The sequence below is a fragment of the Pavona decussata genome, unplaced genomic scaffold (genome assembly GCF_977016875.1).
Source record: "Pavona decussata unplaced genomic scaffold, jaPavDecu1.1 SCAFFOLD_8, whole genome shotgun sequence".
Lineage (NCBI taxonomy): Eukaryota > Metazoa > Cnidaria > Anthozoa > Scleractinia > Agariciidae > Pavona > Pavona decussata.
Window position 1 is genome coordinate 2,069,113 of NW_028145431.1, and position 15,888 is coordinate 2,085,000.

At 36.9% G+C, this 15,888-nt stretch overlaps 2 protein-coding genes and 2 long non-coding RNA genes across 4 annotated transcripts in view; 1 reads left to right on the forward strand and 3 right to left on the reverse strand.

Annotated features, from left to right (window-relative positions):
• Nucleotides 1–641: 641 nt before the first annotated feature.
• LOC146488860 (uncharacterized) lies at nucleotides 642–2,449 on the reverse strand. The gene is made up of 2 exons (XM_085112497.1): nucleotides 2,225–2,449; nucleotides 642–1,210 (listed from the first exon to the last, which is right to left on the reverse strand). Exons 1-2 carry the CDS (start codon nucleotides 2,342–2,344, stop codon nucleotides 989–991), a joined length of 342 nt encoding a protein of 113 aa, XP_084968623.1. The 5' UTR covers nucleotides 2,345–2,449; the 3' UTR covers nucleotides 642–988.
• A 5,136-nt stretch (nucleotides 2,450–7,585) lies between these two features.
• Nucleotides 7,586–9,305, reverse strand: LOC146488861 (uncharacterized). The gene is made up of 2 exons (XR_014865182.1): nucleotides 9,145–9,305; nucleotides 7,586–8,181 (listed from the first exon to the last, which is right to left on the reverse strand). It is a non-coding gene; the product is annotated as an uncharacterized LOC146488861 (long non-coding RNA).
• Nucleotides 9,306–10,178: 873 nt separating this feature from the next.
• LOC146488862 (uncharacterized) overlaps nucleotides 10,179–15,888 on the reverse strand; it is a 9,760-nt gene continuing 4,050 nt past the window's right edge. The window contains exon 2 of the long non-coding RNA XR_014865522.1: nucleotides 10,179–12,067. This is a non-coding gene — a long non-coding RNA (uncharacterized LOC146488862). The remainder of the gene's footprint in view (nucleotides 12,068–15,888) is intronic.
• LOC146488863 (uncharacterized) overlaps nucleotides 13,294–15,888 on the forward strand; it is a 3,428-nt gene continuing 833 nt past the window's right edge. Inside the window, exons 1-5 of the mRNA XM_085114141.1 lie at nucleotides 13,294–13,972; nucleotides 14,179–14,371; nucleotides 14,943–15,082; nucleotides 15,175–15,284; nucleotides 15,417–15,586. Of these exons, the coding sequence (XP_084970267.1) occupies nucleotides 13,544–13,972; nucleotides 14,179–14,371; nucleotides 14,943–15,082; nucleotides 15,175–15,284; nucleotides 15,417–15,586 (1,042 nt within the window). The 5' untranslated portion in view covers nucleotides 13,294–13,543. The remainder of the gene's footprint in view (nucleotides 13,973–14,178; nucleotides 14,372–14,942; nucleotides 15,083–15,174; nucleotides 15,285–15,416; nucleotides 15,587–15,888) is intronic.

Here is a 15,888-nt window from a genome sequence, read left to right on the forward strand (position 1 = left end):
CATGGCGCTAGACTAGCATCGAAGTGAACAAGTTTGTGTACATCATTTTCACATTTTTAACCCGTTATTAGGTAGTCTTCCTTGATGTCACCTCTTATCTTTAGAAATGGCTATTTTCCGCAAACTGGATTCTGGATTCCATTGTTTGGATTCCGCCTTCCAGGGGCAAAAATTACCTGGATTCCAGCAACCGGATTACCTTACAAGAAGGGATTTCATTTTCTTGTAAAATCACGAGCCAGCTTAAATATCCAGCGACTATTCTTCGACCAAAATTCTAAGCACGATGCCTCCTAATCCTGTCCTCGCCATGTTTATTACTGACTTTACAGCTATAGCTTAGGTTTTGTGGGCTCATTTACTTTCGCCCAAACTCAAAAACTCAAACTAATCGCTTTTTTACTGAGTAAGTTCACTTGTACGTACACTGATATACTTCACAGCAACAACAAAAATAAAATCATCGGCTTGTAAATATATAAGAGTATAAGCAACTGCAATGTAAACATATATTGGCGAATTTATTTTGAAAGCATTTGACAAATAGATAGCAATCTTATTATTATACAGTCTCTTTAAGGACGGTGCCTACTATTGTTACTGCGCATACGTTCTGTGCATCTCCAGATACCCGGGCCAGTTCCTACGGGTGGTGCCTACTAATAAAGGGATATTTTTGCGCGGTTTATAACTATGCGGAGAAAGCAGAACTTGGCAAGTGGTTTTGGTATCCAAAAAGAAAATTGGGGGTAACCATGCATTTTTCAGAGATAATAAAGCGTCAATTTGGAAAAAAAGCGACATACATTGCTTTGTATTTTGCTGCTTTTTAGAATAATTGTTGCTTAGTTATCTCTAAAAATGCGTGGCTACCCCCAATTTTCTTCTCGGATTTTAAAGGCCGCTACTAAGAACTGCTTTTCCCGCATAGTGATAAACTGCGCAAAAATATTTCGCTATTAGTAGGCACCGTCCTTAATTTATTTCTTTATAATATAGATTTATCAGCAAAGTCTTGATTCTCGATGTTCTCTTCATTCGTCCATGGCCATGAGCCTTTGGGATCCGCAGTCTCTGTTCTGTTGCCCAGTCTCCGCGCTGCCTTCACTGGCTTTCCTCCCTCAGGACTGGCACGAAAGCTCCTCAGCAAACGAAGTCGATCCATGAGGTTTTTGGAAATCGCATCGTCATTAGCCTTAGCATCGGATAACTGCGGAAAAACCACTCTCACTCTTAAATTTCTTTCTCTTTTAATTTAACAACAAATATCTTTCTTCATTCCCTGAAGGGGCCAACTGGTTGTCAATGGCCTCGAATTAATACATTTCATTGCGCAGTTTAAATTAGCTGTTTCTTCACAGCTATAGAAATTAAATGGAAAACGAAGGAATTTAAATCTATTTCTTTCTAACGCTGAGAAAAGTAAAACTTCCGATTAAAATTCTTCAGTTTGATTTTTTGGTCTAGTTCTATAATTCGTTTCGCGTGGATAGAGTCCGCCTTGATCCGTGTTAGCATGAAAGCTTAGTGTCCTTAGTCGATAAGCTATCAATGCGTATTCAGCCAAAATGATGATTTTTATACCTCTCCTGCCATTTTGAGTATATTTTAATTTACAATAAGATTATTATCCCTCTTAGCTTTGAAATAGTCGCTTGGGAAAAAATCATCTGGTGACTTTTGTTTATTGTGTACTTTTAAAAGGTAGTTTACACAGCTTCTTAACTTTTGCCCTATCAATTTTTTTGTTCTCTGTTTCGTCAACAGCGGTTACTTTTTTCCTGCCAAACTGCTTTTTTACAGTGGACATAATGAGCCATTTTATTAAAGAAAGTTAACAAAAAGTTTTATATGACTCAGCACCTGAACTATCGAAGATGTGGCCTCCATAACACATACGCGAATTTCTTCGGATTTTTGGATAAAAAAGGCTAATAAAAATTTTGAATGTGTTTTCATACACATGGCGATTTTTGCGACTACAAAAAATTGAGCAAAAGTCTTCATCTTTTTTGCCTCAAAAGTTTCTTAAACGACATTCGAGTATTTCAAAACACAACTGGAAAAGGTTTTGTACTTTCGTTGAGTTTTCAGATCACGTTTTACATTTTACTTTTTCAGAACATTGTGCAGGACATTTACAGTCACAGTTCAGCTGAGTTCACCTTGAGAAACCTTACAGAGATGATAAAATTGTTACAACAGAGAAATTAGTGGGTCATACCTCTCTTTTTCCACAGCGGTAGTCGTAAGGGCAATTCCACTGGGCCAAAACTGTGCAGGAGGCAATCATAACACAGAGATAAAAGAAAGCAACGATCTTTGGAGAGTTCATCTCGAACATCTAACTCAGTTGTTGTTTAGTGATACTAGAGTTGCTGTAGGATGATTGAGGATCGAAGCTAGCAGCTCTCCTTTTATGTTACGAAGAGCACACCACAAATGAGTGATCCATTTCCTAATCCAGGAAAAATACAATCTGCTTTTAGAAAAACGAAATGCATTCTTAACAAAGCTTTTTTGAGTTTTCAGCTACAGAAAGCCAAATTAGGACCACGCGCTTGTTTTCAAATTATAATTTTAAAAATGTTTTATCCGAACGCCTTTGGCAAAACTGGTTTTGTTCAACTGTTATGGATGTTCTCAGTAATTAAATGAACCGTTTACTAAAGGATGATTTGCTGTAGACAATTCTCAAACAACACTTTCTACCTGTTTAAGTTTGGTCATGAATACCTTAATGAAAAGTGATTGTCTGAAGTTTCAAAAGCATTTTTGTATTCAAACTTCTCTTAATAACATGGGTTTTATATATTACTATAGATCGTACTTATTTTTTCCGATTACTTCATTTGTAATACGATATGCGTACTTCATTACATCGTCTTAAATTAAAAAATTCAAGCAGGGAATAAATATTGTAAACAGGAAACGCAAAGGCTTTGGTGGGGTTAGTTATTTCTGCATAATTCTGGTCACTGAAGACCATTAACACCACGTTTTTCCGGCGTTTAAGAAAGGTGAAGAGGCGCCTGAATTCAACTCAAATTGGTTAATGCGCCGATAAAGGAGAGAAATGCGTGGTATACTGATGGAACAGAACCAACGTCCTTTTTAGTTGCATTTTTCAGTATACCATTTGCAATTAATCAACATCGACCTTCACTCCCACAGGAAAAAAAAAACCTTCCAAATTAATCCACCTTTTCTTTACAGTGAAAACATTTTGTCGTCGACCTTGTTTTATTATAAAAAAAAAAGCGATTAAAAGGAACGTTTCAAATTCTAAGGCCATTTTCAAAATCAATTTGTCTTCGAGGAGGTCTTGGCGTCCGTTAATTTCTATTTTGCGCATTTTTACGACAAAATGTTTATCAAAGAAAAGGCTGATTAGAACACCTTACTGTAGCCAATACATCAATAAATTAATCCAAAAGACGCGAATACATAAACACTTATTAATTAATAGTAGAGTTTAGCCCACTTAAGGAGGTGTCAAGAAATTGCATAAGATCTCGCTAATTGAGTGTACGGCTCTCTATAAAATGAACACGTTGGTACTGCTAAGGGACCGTTCATTTTTTATGAGCATGGGGGGGCTGGTGGGATTTGGTTAATTGCCACTACGAAACTGTATGACCCCCCCCCTAGCATGCAATTTTTTTCCACATGCCCCCCCCCCAAGCAGAAACTATTTTTTCTGATGACCCCCCCCCCCTCCTGCCCAACCAGAAACAAATCATACTCCTAACTTTAACAAAACGCTTATGTACTGTTTATGTCAAAGATAAATTTAATTGTTACTGTGATTTCTTTACAGTACTATTAAAAAGGTACCGTTCTCTGCTTAGGTACAGATTTCTCTTGTTTAAAAAAACGTGTTATAGATAGCAACACGTTTACGGCTACGGCAAACCCTAAATTAGATTCTCAAAGGAACTATAAAAATTAATCAAGCAAATGGTTAACGTGAAATTACTCCCCTTCGAGTAGAAACAATTAATACTCGTACAGATCTGACTAACAAAATACGGACCGAAGCATACCAATCAACGATTACAAGTCATATTAAACAGAAAAAAACAGCGGACACACAGATATCAGGCGCGTAGGTAAGGGTTAGATAGGGGTGTTTGTTGGGCCCCAAATCTTGCTGAGCGCCGGAGGCGCTCTTACTAGGGGGGTCGGGGGGCATGCTCCCCCGGAAATTTTTGAAAATCTAGGTTCCTAGAAACCTCATTTCCTACATTTTGAGACCTATTTTAGGCAAATCACAAATTTGTTTTACAGCAGCTTTTTAAGCTATATACATCATTTCTACGGCATAATTGTTTCAACTTAAACAAGAAAGTTCAATGTACATTCCGCGCCCTGTCAAGTTCTGATAACTATTCGATCTGCTGATAGTCATACACCAAGCTGGTAAACTGCATCATTCACGGGTGTAGGCCTTCGAACAAATTGGCTATCTCGTCAAGATTGACAGGCATATCATATTTGATATGCATTAGAATCAGGGCGGACATTCTACTCTCTCGCATGGTACACCTCATGTAGTTGTTCAACCTCCTCATTGTGCTTTTTCTTCCGCCATTATTGATCTTCAAAGGGGGTTCGTTCGAACCCCTCAACCCCCCCCCCCCCCTCCTACGCGCCTGGATATTAAAGTACTGCTATTAAAAATGACAGTTACAAGCTTTTCTGAAGATAGCCTGCGGCTCAGATTTACCGTCAACTGAAGTCACCAACAACAGTTCTATTATTAAAAACTAATCTGGATGTTCACACTAGGCATACTACCGAGTCTACTGATACTCCTGGGTTCAAAAAATTTACTAATCAACAGCCTTTATAAAAGTGAGTACTATTAAACAGAACATTAAACAATCTATTGTTATAGTTCTGAGTACAACCACTTTGTAGAAAACTACTCCCCCACGGATGATTCAATAGTGAGACTGTTACGTTTTTATATTAATTTGAACTTGTACAAACATAGGTGTCTACTTCAGTTTATATTCATTATTGCTTTTCCAACAGATATGCTTCATTTCCTCAGTTGTTGTTAATATAAAATGCAGATTTCGACCTCAGTATGTACAAATTATAACAAATTAAAAGTGGTTAGGAAAATCGTATTAAATAAAATTGAAATAATATTCAATTTCTTCATCTGTTTCTGTGTTGAGCCACTTTCAATTTCCTCTACTAGCCAATTATTGCTGGTGACCCCCCCCCCCCTCTTTCACTAATTTTTTTTTGGTAGCCCCCCCCCCTTTAGTGCCATTTTTTTTCTCGTGGTCCCCCCCCCAAATCCCACCAGCCCCCCCATGCTCATAAAAAATGAACGGTCCCTAAGGCCCAGTTCAGACGCCGAACTTTTCATGAGCCGAACTTAATTCAAATTAAGGTCGGCCCAAATCACGAAAATCCCGCCTTTTGATTCAGACGCCGAACTTAATTAGCCGAACTTAATTTACTTGAAGCAAAACCAATCGAAATGTTAGAGTTTTTTTAATTACTTTTTTATTTGAAATACGTTATAATAATTTATGCATTAGGTTCGGCTCATGAAAAGTTTGACGTCTGAATCAAAGCCGTTCCAAAGCCGAAATTCCCAGCTGAGCCAGGCGGGAAGAACGGCTGAGCCATTCCAAATTGAAACAGCATTTCTCAACTGATTCAGACGCCGAACTTTTCATGTACTTAATTCGAGGTATTAGGTTCGGCTCATGAAAAGTTCGGCGTCTGAACCGGGCCTTAGTCACAATCTATGACAGTTACAAGTTTAGTAAGTCAAACTCTATCAAAACGCCACAGAAGGAAGGAAGATAAATTTCCGTGTGTTTTTCGCCTTGTTTTGTGTTTTTATCGTCTCGGCACCGTTGCTTGTGATCTCGCAGGATCCTTGGGGCTGCCCGTATTCATACCTATGCGGACGTAAAAGACAGGTTGGTTTGAACTGTTTATTTCGGTGACGCACTTTTTTTCATGTTCTTTACTGGTACCAGCATGCACTTGAGCGTCGAGCGAGGAACAAATTTGAGGACTGAAACCGTCACCTGGAATTTCGTTCGTAAAATACTAAAATAAACAGCACCGTAGATATGTATTGCTTAATAGCGTTCATTTGAATAGTCATACCTTGGGTTTCATCCACAAACTTAAAAGTTAGAACCAACTTGTACAGCATAATAAACAGCTCCACAGGAAAGTACTGTTCAGTAGCTTTCATTTGAATGGTCACAATTTAAGATTTCACCTACAAACTTAAAGGCAAGGTCCACTTCATTTTATAGAAGTGCTGCTCAGTAGCTTTCATTTGAATGACAACAGTTTAGGCTTTGTTCCACAGAATCAAGCCTCTTGTATAGCATAATCGACAATGCAACGCTTTATAATATTGGCCAATATCCAGCTGGGATTTCATTTAAATGGTGACCCTTTAGAATTTCCTCAAAAAAAAAAAAAATAAGCACCTTTTTTATGCTTTAAACCATCAAAAATTGCAAAACAACTATACTTGGATTGAAGCCCCACCTAAATTTATTTTAAATGAAATGTAATTCACAAGTCCAAATATTACCTTTTGAAACAAGTTTATTGAGACTTGTTATAGTTTGGTGAAAACGAATCAATAGAATTTTCGATTTTTGATTGCATTGGATCTCAAACAATTAATTGAGCAGACACGAGATATAAGCAGGGTAAGTTAACGAGCATCAAGGTTTGTTTGGATTTCAGCTTCCAGGGGCAAAAATTTCCTGGATTCCGGCAGCCGGATTACCTTACAAGAAGGGATTTACATTTACTTGTAAAATCATGAGCCTGCTTAAATATCTAACGACTACCATATTTACTCGAATAAGCGCCGCCCCGGAATAAGCGCCGCCCTCGATTAAGCGCCGCGCATGGAGCGGAATGGTTAAATAAGCGCCGCCCTCGAATAAGCGCCGCAGCTCTGGTGCGGCGCTTGTTTGAGTGTTTCCATAAGATGATAAAAGTACACTGTAATCGTTGCAATGCGGTTCTAAGCCAGCAATGGGAATTTATTTCCATCAACAGTGATATTTTTCAGTTCGAAGTGAGTATATCTTGATGCTCTTTCATTCCGTTCTCTCTTCCAAATGTTCGCGTTCTTAAGTTCTTGCGTGAAGACTGTAAACTTCGCCGGTACGACAAGCCCAACCCCCCTCTTTCTCTTCCCTGTAACTGTTGCAGTAAGGAGATTGTCAGCGTTTGCTTGTACAATCAAAATGTTTTGGCTTTGTGGTACGAGCCTTTTAATAAGCGCCGCCCTCGAATAAGCGCCGCACAGGAAACACGAAAAATTAAATAAGCGCCGCGGCGCTTATTCGAGTAAATACGGTATTCTTCGACCAAAATTCTAAGCACGATGCTCCCTAACCCTTGCCATGTTTATTGCTTCACAGCTATAGGTTCGGTTTTGTGGGCTCTTTTACTTTCGCCCAAACTCAAAAACTCAAACTAATCGCTTTTTAACTGAGTAAGTTCACATGTACGTACATTAATATACTACACGGCAACAACAAAAATAAAATCATCGGCTTCTAAATATATAAGAGTATAAGCAACTGCAATGTAAATATATATATATATATAGGCAAATTTATTTTCAAAGCGCTTGAGAAATTGATAGCAATCTTATTATTATTAGTAGTAGTATTACAGTATTCAAATATTTTAACAAGAAAATTAACGATAGTAAAACAGCATGACGTTTCAACGACTTCAACTGAATGCTTTCATGCTAATTTATTTTCTCACTTTCAATACCTATAAATATGCCTTTCCGTTATTTCCATTTTACTCATTTGACAATGACGACATGAAGTCGTCGAAACGTCATGCTGTTTTACTATCGTTAATTTTCTTGTTGAAATGTTTCTCTAAATCGTTTTTTATCAGTATTCAAATAGTCTCTTTAATTTATTTCTTTATAATTTAGATTTATCAGCAAAGTCTTGATTCTCGACGTCATCTTCATTCTTCCCATGGCCATGAGCCTTTGAGGTCTGCAGTGTCTGCTCTGTTGTCCAGTCTCCGCTCTGCCTTCACTGGCTTTCCTCCGTCAGGACTGGGACGAAAGCTTCTCAGCAAGCGAAGTCGATCCATGAGGTTTTTGGAAATCGCATCGTCATTCATCTTAGCATCGGATAACTGCGGGGAAAAACACTCTCAATCTTTAATTTCCATCTCTTTTAACAACGAATATTTTTTCTTCATTAACGCGGACGGCGGAGGGGCCAACTGGCTGTCTGTAACCTCGAATTTATACATTTCATTGCGCAGTTTATATTAGCTATTTCTTCACAGCTATAGAAATTAAATGTAAAACGAATGAATTTAAATCTATCTCTTTCTAACGCCGAAAAAAGTAAAACTTTCTTTTAAAATTCTTCAGTTTGAATTTTTTGTTTAGTTCTATAATTCTTTTCGCGCTGATAGAGTCCACCTTAATTTGTGTCAGTATGAAAGTTTAGTGTCCTTAGTCGATAAGCTATCAAGACATATTCAGCCAAAATGATGATTTTCATTCTTCTCCTGATGTTTTGAGTATGTTTTAATTCATAAGAAGATAATTATCCTTCTTAGCTTTGAAATAGTCGCTTGTAAAAAAAATCATCTGGTGACTTTTGTTTATTGTGTACTTTTAAAAGGTAGCTTACACAGCTACTTAACGTTTGCCCTATCAATTTTTTTGTTCTCTGTTTCGTCAACAGCGGTAACCTTTTTCCTGTCAAGATGCTTTTTATAGTGGAATTAATAAGCCATTTTGTCAAATGAAGTTAACGAAAGGTTTTATAAGACTCAACAACTGAACTATCAAAAATGTGAACTTCATAACGTACATGTGCGAATTTCTTCGGAGTTTTAGATCGAATAAGCCTATTTTGGCGACTACCGTTGCCTTAACCGTTTCTTAAACGACACTCGAGTGGCTTAAAACATAACAGGAAAAGATCTTCTACTTTCGTTGAGTTCAAGTTCAGATCGCCTTTTACATTTAGCTTGCTCAGAGCATTGTGCAGAACAGTTGCAGTTAATGTTCAGCTAGCTTCACCATGGGAAACCTTACAGAGGTGTTAAAAATGTTACAACGGAGACATTAGTGGGTCATACCTCTCGTTTTCCACAGCGGTAGTCGAAAGGGCAATTCCACTGAGCCAAAACTGTGCAGGAGGCAATCATAACACAGAGATAAAAGAAAGCAACGATCTTTGGAGAGTTCATCTTGGACATCTAGTTCAGTGATACTAGTGGCTGTAACATATATAATTGAGGATCGAAGCTAGCAGTTCTCCTTTTATATTACGAAGAGCACACCATGCACAGTAATTTTCAAGGAGTTGTTTTAACTCCAAAAATGGAGTTAAAATTTTAGGTCCAAAATAACTCCTTTTTTGGAGTACTTTTAACTCCTAAATTTAACTCCCAAATTGGAGTTAAATTTACTATAATTTGGGGGTTAAAGTAACTCTTGTGGAGTAGTTTTTACTCCTAGTGGAGCTATTATAACTCTAAAATGGAGTTAACATTTTAGGTCCAAAATAACTCCTTTTTTGGAGTACTTTTAACTCCTAAATTTAACTCCCAAATTGGAGTTAAATTGACTCTAATTTGGGGGTTAAAGTAACTCTTGTAGTGGAGTATTTTTTGACTCCTAGTAGAGTTGTTATAACTCTGAAATGGAGTTAAAATTTTAGGTCCAAAATAACTCCTTTTTTGGAGTACTTTTAACTCCTAAATTTAACTCCCAAATTGGAGTTAAATTTACTCTTATTGTCACTCTTATTATTGAGTAATTTTTAATCCTAGTTTACTTCTAGTGGAGTTACTATAACTCTAAAATGGAGTTAATTGATAGGTCCCAAATAAGTCCTCTTTGGAGTAACTCTCACCTCAATCCATTTGGGTAATACATGTATGCAGCATCAATTTTTCCTGTCAAAATAGCTGGTACTAAATGAGCAGCAAAAACAATATCACTAACCCTCGTGTATTCAATAATTTATTAGCAGAATATTTCCAGTAAGAAATTTATATTGCTTATTGGTATAAAAATATATATTAATTTCTCTTTAATTATTTAGCTTTAATTGTAATAACTGCACGGTCGACATGCAAAAATGATTCAAGTCTCTAGAAAACGCTAATACGATAGGTACTATTGGTTTAATTTTAAAACAGTAGAAGCTCAGAAGCTCAATCACAAGCAACCCTATTTGACATGGGAAAAATGCAAATTATGTGAACTTGTATGAAGTAAGTACTTAGCTCTTATTAACCGAGCAGGAGGTCTGTATGGAAGAATCTTGACCAAGGTCGTAAGTACAAACCGAATGCAGTGAGGTCTGCAGGTCAAGATTCTCCCATACAGACTGACTTGGCTCAGTTAATGAGTTGTTTATTATATGGCAAAAACAAGAACAATTCATTTCACTTAATGCAACTAGGTTGCAATCACTGACATTTTGCTTGTGAACAGCGTTGGATGAGCCGAATTTCAATTCTTCCAAAGTTTGCTCATAATGTTTACTTTTTTTCTCATCAGCGTTTTGGCACTTACAGAAATAAATATTGTTAGATGAAAACAGTCAATGATTTTGCATTTTAGTTTGCAACTTTTTCACTTCAAAACATTACTGGTCCAGATGCCGGTCTAGATGGGAAAATCTAGACCGCGGCCAATATCCATTTCAGCCAATTAAATTTGTGAATTTGGTAGTTCCCAGTCCTTGTGAGACAGAGCCATATAATAAACAGAAATAATATGTAGCATGTACACAAATATAGAAAACAAAAAATTAACACTTAACTTGTATATCTAAATTACACTTCCACAAAACCATTTGATAATTTCACAATTTTCTGTTTACATTCTTAAATAATTTTCTCCAATATAAATAATTAATTTCCTCCCTAACAAAACCTGCATATGCAACTTGGGCTGTTTACTTACAGTGCAACATATCTACTTTTTTCCATTAACAAAACAACAAAAATACATTTAAATAACTACATGTATAATCTCGACCTGTTTAAAAATCTTAATAAAACCCTGATTTTCTGAAACCAATAATTTGTGCAAATGTCTTTCAAAACAAGTAATACGCACTTCTCCTTCTGAGATACAGTGTAAACACGTATCAATCTGCAAGTGACCAACAAAGAAACAGCATTGTGGAAATACATGTATAAGATTTTGGTGTACAAAGAGATTGTAAACATTGTAACTCTTGAAAAGTGGAAGTTTTGAAGATTACTAATTTAGGAGTGGCACAGCTTCCAACAGCCACTAATGTTACTGTCACTAAGGCCAAAGAAGCTTTTTACAAGATAAAGGTTAAAAAATAAAACTATGGTGGTCACTTGCATTATAAAATTGACTTTAAGGAGGCTGGCAACAGTTTCTAGCACTTTCCTATCAGCTAAACTTTGAAGGATGAATACTGCCACTGTTTATCAAGTTATGCTACAATAATGGTATCATAAAAATTCCCAATCGTTGGTAACAAGTTGCAATCATCCTTTATATATAACAGGTTGCCATAAGCTAAAATTGAGTGTTCTTAGAATGTCATATTCTTGTTATGGTACCACAAAATTCACAGCAACATGTTTCCCAATAATTAGGCAGTTTTTTAATTGATACCATGATTTTTGCATCAACTGATAAAGAGTAGTTATAACCACCCAACAAAATTCACATCATCAAAAGAGCTTGAAACAGTTTTGAGCCACCTCAGAGGGCTGAAATGAACTTGTTTATAGCTATTCTTTTTTTGGCATCTTGTTCAATGCCGATCAACGTTTCACAAAAAAAGTAAACATTACTGGCCTTGGCTGGATAGGCAATGTCAAATACATAATACACAGCAAGAAGAAGTCCCAGAGCATTAGCCACGGACGATCCAGCACCCAGCATGACAAGTTCTTCTCCCTCTGCAGCTATGCAGAGAGGATCCAGGGACCAAAAATCCCCAGAACCAATAATTCTTGGGAATGTAGTCTCGTCGACACACTTGTCAAATGACTCTTCCTCCTGAAAGGCAAACAAACAAACAAAATTCAATATACAATCATTTACAGTGAAATAATATCCCGATGGGCCCTCAGCAGCCAAGTACATGTAATAGCCCTGCTATAATTTACTAATAATTTTAGCTACTACCATGTTGTTTGAAAATACAGTTCTGAGTTGTTTATGGCAGGACTAAGTCAAGAATTTATCATTGAAGTGAATGCATGTTATTAAGGTACAAACTAGGTTGCTGGCAGCCACAGTTCCTTTTTGTTTGTACAAGAAAAGTACCTAAATAAATATTATGTACAGTGGAATCCTGATTTCTCAAACCTTCAAGCAAAAAAAAAAAGATTTGAGCTATCAGGAGGTTTGAGAAATTGGGTTCACTAATCTAGTCTCCTGGCCCCAGTTGTTTAGCCAATTATAGCCACTACCGGATTCAACAAAAGTGTTAACTAATGCTATGTACAGGTATCAGACCATTTAAAAGCTGCCAGAAATACAAATTAAGAGCTGAACAAGACATGACTTTGTACCAATGTGATGTGGCAGGAAATTGTCATAATAGCCTAAAAAGCGGCAAGCAAAGCTTACATGTTCTTGCAAGATGAATGGTCTACAAGCGGACAGAATGCACAACAGTGTATCGGTTACAATAAACATAACACATGTACTCAAGCATACAGTGATGCTAGGACTCTAAAATGGATGAACCAGAGAGGATATACAGTGTATAACATCCGCCTATGTTTATAATGTGTCTAAACAAATATATTGTTTGTGTTATGACATCACCCCTTAGCAACCCGAATTGGTGAATATTCCCACATCTGGTTGCCTCTGGCTCGTGATGGATGGATAAAAAGTTAAGGCTGAATTGCTGTATTAGCATTTTTTATGTTACTATGGTGGCCCACTGTTCTCATAAGGAAAAACAGTCAAAATGTTATAACAAACCGTAAATTTTAGAAATAATGTCAAAATTAAATAAAAACAAAATATAATTTCTTATTGTTTTAAAAATAAATAGATAAAAAAAAAACAGCTTGAAAAGAAACTAAAAAATTTATGAATTAAAAAAAAATGTGATAAAAATAAATGGGAAAAACATACATGTACATTGAATCCAAATAGAAAATATCATTTCAAATGGACATTGAAAACAACAGTAAAATCTCAACCCCAAAAATCAAAATAAAGAAAGGATATCCTTGTGAAATAACTATGAGAACAGTGCTCCACACACTGGCCCATCGTTCTCATAGCGTTTCAAAACTCAATTTAAGTTTTGTTCGACTGGCCCAGTGTTCTCGTAGCCCGTGACGTTTCCGGGCAGCGGATAGGACCCAGTACATGAAGTACCTGACGTTGTAGGCCAGCGGATAGCTGTTTCCCGCGCAAAAAGAGCGCGACTCGCTGCGTTTAGTTAAATTACTTGTGTTGGTCTGATAACGCTGCAGTTCGGACGTAGTCTATATTACCAACGAGTTTAATATGGCCAGTCGCATAAGAAACCCAGATTGGCAAGAGGACGCTGAATTAAAACAAGATTTAAAGCGATACATACTTCAGAATTTGTCTAGAAGGGAAATTTTAGACTTTGTGTCCCGAGATTATGCCCAGTATGCTTGGAGCTTAGGAACTTTAAGCAGGAGATTGGCATATTTTGATATCAAGTACATTGAATACAATACCGACCTGAAGGAGGTAGAAGCAGCATTGCAGAGTGAACTACAAGGGCCAGGCCAGCTTCTGGGTTACCGCTCTATGCAACGCAAGATACGGGAACAGCACCAACTAGCAGTGCCTCGAAATTTGGTCTACGATTTAATGACTGAATTAGATCCGGATGGTCTTGAACGGAGGGGAGGTGTGGGGAAAAGAAAGCACAAGAGAGGAGCTGCCGGTACTTTCACATCAATGGTAAGTGTCTTCTTTATAACAGCAGACAGCAGTGCTCATAATTTATGCTCTGAAATACCTATTTTCTTTTACCTTGAAGTAAAGCCACTTGATTATTCTTTACACATTGTACCTGTGGGGTGTTACGTTGTCGATTTCTCTTTTGTATATTCATTGTTGTACTCACTGAAAATGTTATAAGGGATCTTTGTTGTAATGTACTGCAGGGGCCAAATCATACTCATTCTGGTGATGGTCACGATAAACTAATGGGATTCATGAATTCTACATTCCCCTTGGCTGTATATGGACTCCAAGATGCATATAGTGGATATGTACTGTACTTAAAGCTCTGGACCTCAAACTCCGACCCCAAAATTATTGGAAGGTGGTATTTACAACACTTGTATGAGTCAAAAGGTGAGATATGTACACCAGTCAATTTTAATCTCGGTCTTCTTTACCCCAACCCTTTCCTTTCCTCTCCTGTACACACACACGTTTTTTCTCCCCAACCTGACTTGTGGGCTCAGTGAAATTTAGAAGTAATTCTTCCAAATTCTCATTTATCTAAAGGGATATTTACAACTAAGAAGAAACATTTTCCTTGCTGAATTCTAAGAATTTTCCAGTTTGTAGGAGGGAGTAACATTGACTGATTTATTAAGTAAAGAAGCATAGTATATAGTAGTTTTCTGAGCACAATAATTTAACAGGAATTGAAATGAGAGGTACTGTACTAAATAATACGAATAATAAATAACATAGTTATGATTTGACATGCATTGTGATTGTATACAGGCTGAGTCAGATTAAGTTCACACAGGAAAAGAATAATGATAACCATGAAGGAAAAGAATAACAATTTTTCTTCATATATATGTAACTCATTATGCTTGGTAACCAGGTTTACTGCATTATTACAAGCAAAGAGATGTACATCTTATGATGAAAAGTGTCTCTGTGTTCTGAATCTACTTTTTTCTCCAAGTCATTAGTAATAATCTCAGGCTTGACAAGAGAACAGAAACTGGTTATATGGCCACCATTCATTCTTACTTGAGGCAACAACGAGATGCTGCTAGTAATGGAACTGATGCTGTTCATTATGGCCCATCCACAAGTAATAAGGTATTATTGTGTAGTTTATTGTTAAGTTCAAGTTAAATCATACAAGTAAAGGGTAGTTTCTGACCAAGTCCTCTATTCTGTCTTAAACACAGATTGAAAGATGGTGGCGGGAACTTCACAACCGATTGGAAAGGTTTTTCAAAAGGCAGTTAATGATGTTGCTGGAGCGAGGACATTATGATCCTAACAATCAAAATGACAGGTACATTCATTTTTTAACACCTTTTTCTTTCAAAGGATAGTGACTGTTGTTATCTATTTTATATTTTATAAGGTTGATTACTGTAAGTTGTCAGTGTTGTTGGTTGTTTTACAGTTTGGTTTTATCTTGTAGAAACCTGTTGGCCTTCATATATATCCCTGTGATCCAGAAAGAAATGAACATATTCAGAGAGACAGTGTGGAATTCACACAGAGTAAGACACCAAAGAGATGCCCAGATGCCTAAAGGAATACCAAGTCACTTATATTCATTTCCAGAACAGTATGGAGCAGAGGACTGTGGTACATAATATGATTACCTGTTTCACATATTATTTTAGTACTTTACTCACAGAGGTCACCTGGTTTGAACTACAGTATTGTAGTATTGTAAGTCTCCTTCAGCGCCCTGGGTGCTTTTGGCACATAAGATAGTGTGAACATCTGAAAAATGAGACCTGGCTACACTTGTGGACTGAGACAGTTATGTACTAAAAATGGGGGCACATCCAGGACTAAACGACTGAAACAAAGTAATTGTTATGTTTCTACCCCCCCCCCCCTCCCACCCCCAAGTGATTGCTTATGGTTTGACTATAATATGT